The sequence below is a fragment of the Musca vetustissima genome, unplaced genomic scaffold (genome assembly GCF_032173495.1).
Source record: "Musca vetustissima isolate MV318-11 ecotype Yass unplaced genomic scaffold, APGP_CSIRO_Mvet_v1 utg16952, whole genome shotgun sequence".
Classification (NCBI taxonomy): Eukaryota; Metazoa; Arthropoda; class Insecta; order Diptera; family Muscidae; genus Musca; species Musca vetustissima.
This window is the reverse complement of record NW_026887355.1, coordinates 1-4,543: the sequence shown is the minus strand read 5'-3', so window position 1 is coordinate 4,543 and position 4,543 is coordinate 1. Positions and strand designations below refer to the sequence as shown.

The 4,543-nt window shown below is 43.6% G+C and overlaps 1 protein-coding gene across 1 annotated transcript; it reads right to left on the bottom strand.

Moving 5' to 3' along the window:
* Positions 1–682: 682 nt before the first annotated feature.
* Positions 683–4,540, bottom strand: LOC133334931 (nucleoprotein TPR-like; the record flags this gene model as incomplete). Its single annotated transcript, XM_061543243.1, has 5 exons — positions 683–854; positions 928–1,075; positions 1,147–1,277; positions 1,341–1,669; positions 1,734–4,540. Coding segments are annotated over 5 exons (3,585 nt in total), but the record flags the coding sequence as incomplete, so codon positions are not given.
* Positions 4,541–4,543: the final 3 nt, after the last annotated feature.

Here is a 4,543-nt window from a genome sequence, read left to right as displayed (position 1 = left end):
TTAAATTAAATTATATTTCTATTATTAAAAATATGTATGTATACGAAGAATATGTAGTAATGGATGCTAGTGATAATGATTATATTTCTTATATAGGATGTATTTTATGTATACAACTAAATTCTAAATAATAAAACGCGAAAAAGAATGTGCTGACATTATGCAGCAATACAAAAAAAAAATTAAGAGATGATATTGTAATGACCTTGAAAATACAACCTAAAATCCTTTGATCGATTATATCAATTCAAGAGGTTTGGTTGGTTCTATGTGAAATCTAGAGGACAATTACAACATGTAAATAATGCTTCCGTGCAACATAAGTGCGTATGCGACAAAAGGAGGAAGAAATAAATTTGTTTTTGGCAATTTTGTATCGGATTACTTCTTCTTTCTTAGCAGAATAAGGTTGCAGTCCCAAGCCTTAAAACGGCGGCGGGAGTAAGTTTTCCCTCTGCTACAAAAACTAAAAAAAATAAAACAAATTCTTCAAATATATAAATTTACACAAAAAAGTGGACACATATCTAAACGTGTGATGAGAGGAGATGCAGCAAAGATAATAAGACACACATACAATGAAATATGTATTGTTGCTTAAAAATGTTGTGGTGCAGAGACATATATCTACTTTAGCTAAACCTAGGTCTGTTTGTTTGTCTGTCTTCAGTTTAGTTCTGTTATTTAAAATCTATTTGTAAAATTGCCAGCAGGCCGTCTCATGCGACGGGCTCTTTGGCCCCGTTGATTGCCAAAACCGCCGCGGGCTGGACTGCCACCTTGTTGCTGCTGTTGTTGATCTTGTTGGCCCCGCTGACTGGGAGAAGTGTTGCGTTGTGAATTACCCGGTGATTCTATAAAAGGAAATTTTGGTTTTAGTCGAACCCTACAAACACTCATAAACAATAATCATTTATTTTTTATTACCCTGCCAGACAATGGGTGTGGGCCTGTTGGCACCACCACCACGATGGAAACCACGTTGTGGTCTACGATTCGCTGTCATACCCTTGGTGGCCTTGGATCGTGTATTAATGGAGGGTGATGTGGAGGCTTCAGCTTCACGTCCTTCTTCCTGGAATATCAACAACAAAGAAAGAATTTAAGAATTAAACAAAGTTCATTTTAGACAAAATTCCCACTTACCTCTACTTCTTCAACAGCTTGTTTTTCACCTTCGGAGGAAACTCCATCGGCACCTTCATTTTCTTCTGAGGTGGCTTCAATTTGATTTTGTTGTACATCTTCTGATTGAGTGGCTCCACTGCTTAGGTGACCTAGGGACACAAAATAAAAATTTAGAAATTTGCTTTACATAAATTCCATTCCCAAAACCTTACTTTCACTGTCTACATTTTCGGATGCCTCAACAGATTCACCGCCCTCTTCATTGAAATCATCCTCTTCGCCTTCAACACCCTCTTCATTTAAACCTTTTTGAGCTTCTTCAGAGGTAACATCACCACTCTTCTTTTCATCATCGTATTCTTCGCCTAAAAACTCTCCCCCTGCACCAGCTTCACTATCATCGGCTGCAACATCAGGATTTTCTTGACCCACATCGGCTGACACATCATCAGATTGTTGAGCAGTATTTGAGGTGGTGGTAGTCGTATCCGTGGTGCCATAACCAAATTTGGAATCTTGTGGAGAACTGACAATTTCAGAACTGTAAGTAAAAACAAATCAAATTAAAAATAACAGAAACGTAGAAAAGAATATTTTGAAATTACCTTTCCGAACGCCTGGCCGCTGAAGTTTCTGATGTTTCATTATTGCCGGCCTCTCCTGCTCCTCCTTGGGCTCCCTGTTGCAATTTCACCAATGTGGCTTTCTGTTGGCGACTCAATGTGTTGGTTTGCTTTCTGACCGGAGTCTCGCCACTACCACTGCTTATGGCCTGACTTTGTTGATTATTATCCTGGCTATGGGCCTTGGCCAAGGCAGCAGCAGCTGCTGCACTTGTACTGGCACCCGTGGCATAAGGATCAGCATCAGCTTGTCCCACAGCACCAGCGGAACTACATTGACCATTATTCTCCATATCCTCATCAACATCAACTTCATTGTTATCGGCTTCACCCAATTCAGCATTTCCTTCGTTGGCCTCGGGACATTCATTTTCATCCATATCCTGATCTTGATCATAATCCTCGTAGACTTCATGTTCACCATCAGCATCGGCGGGACCACCTTCATCGGCCTCCGCCTCAGCCATACCATCATCTTCCTCAGAATCTAACACCACTACATCATCTTCCTGATCCCTTTGCGAAGAGGTAGGTACCTGGTCAACATCGATGCCCGAATCTGAAACACCGGCAGCAGTCATTACAGCAGCCTCTGCACTATGCATGGGAGCCCTCATCCGTTTTGGATGTTTGGATGATGTCCCCTTGTCGGCATCATCTCCCGTGGTCGACGAATCTCCTTCCAATTCACGTGGACGTTTGTGACCGGCAGAGGTACCCGCCTGAGTGGTGGTCACATTGCTGCTGGAAGGTGTATGTCGATTGTGACTACTTACAGCAATGTGAGAGGAACACATGGCCGATGATGACTGAGATGTACTGGGTTGTGGGTTATTGGGATCTTGCATTAATTGAACTGTTACAGAGGGTGCGGAGGGGGCTGCACTGGAACCTTCAACTCGCGGAGAAACTAATGCCACCACTTGCACCTGGTTTACATTGCCACCACTGACATGTGGCTGGGGTTCATTTTGTTGGGGTTGCTGGATACTTTCAGCTTCCTGGGAGCTCTCTGCAGCTGAGGCAGCCGAACCCATCGGTGGTATGGCAGCAACAGCCACCGAGGCTGAGCTGCTAGTTGAGGGCATGTAGTCAGTGTGTGATGATGTGGGCGAAGAGGACATAGTTTCCAAAGAGGCGCTGCCTGTGGTATGGACTTGTTGTTGTGGTGGCACCAAAGCAGTGTTGCTGCTTCCCGTCGCCGAACTTGGTGTTGAAGATGGTGTGGAGGTCGACGAAGTGGACGAAGTCGATGTGGAAGTACCAGCCACAACAGCTGTGGATCCTGCAGAACTTTGTTGAGATGTGGGCAAGATGGCTGCAGTTCGGGTGTTCTGCACAGAAATTGGTCGTATACTGGCCAATGGTGTCTCACCACCACGCCATGGTGTTACCGTGGCGGATTGTTGTACCGATGCGGTACCAGACATGGGTTTGACATTTGCAGTTCTGGGCGAGGAATCAGATATGGTACCCTTATCGGATATGGCCACAGAGCTTGTGGACGGTTTGGCGGATTGCTGTAAGCCCAGCTGGCGATTTAATTGATTGATGCGTATTATAAGCGATTCATTTTCTCTGGTCAGACGTTGTACATCTTCCTTGTTGCGATTATTCTGTTCTAATAGCTCACGCTCTAATCTCTGCAATGTGGCATCATATTGCGACTGCAGTTCATTAATTTTAGCTTCGTGAGCTTCATTATTTTGCAACAATTTTGTTTTGGTGGCAGCCAATTCAGTGCTAACCACATTACGCGATTCTGTCAAATTGACAATGTGGCTCTTGGCCTCACGCAACAATGTCTTCGTACGTTCATCAATCTCAACGGAAGCCTTGAGCTCTTCATAGTCCTTGCGGATCTTTTCGTTTTCTTCCTGCATTGTACGAATCACACCATTCAAGTTTTCAATTGTTGAGCGATGTTGTTCCAATTCAGCATTTGAGGCAGTGGCAGCACCTTCACCAGCAGCGTTGCCGGCCCCAGCGGTAGCATCTATATTCTCTTGACCTGATGCATTGGCATTTGCTCCTCCTTCACCACCTGCTGCCGAAGCTGGAGTCTTATTCAACAACTCCAAATAGGAATCCTTATAACGTTTGGCAATTTTACGTATTTGCACCTCCTTGTTCTTGGAATCTTGCAATTGATGTTCCTTAGCTTCCAAATCTTCGGTGATTTTCTGAACAGCTTCTTCTTTGGCCAGGAGTTTATTTTTCATTTCCATAACCTCCTGCATTAGGCGAGAATTGGTTACCTTCATGGTTGTGACATCAGCTGTCAAACTCTTCTTCTCTTCGGTTAACATATGGACCTGTCTCTCCAACGAAGCCAGTTCACCATCAAATTTGGTTTTGTCTCCCTTCAGAGCCTGCAGCTCCTCAGTGAGCGATTTAATTTGTTCCTTTTCGGCTGTTAACATTTTAGCCAGATTTTCACGTTCCGATTGGAGACGTTTAAATTCTTCGGGATTCTTATTACTCTTCTCAACCAAAACATTTGCTCGTTGACGCCATTTCAATGCTTCGGTGCGGAGACTACTATTTTCAGATTGTATTTCTTCAATCTTCGTGTTCAGATCACGATTTTGATTTTGCAATGGGAACAATTCATCCTCCAAGGCGCTAATGCGATCATTTAATTCCTTAACGCGTTGCGTTAGAGCATTGCGTTCTTCGCGCAGCACACGATTACTATCCGTGACGGCATTGAGTGTTTCGATTTTACGCAAAATCTCTTCGTGTTTGGAAGCTGATACCAAGTTGGTATCGGTTTTACTTCTTTCGCGATT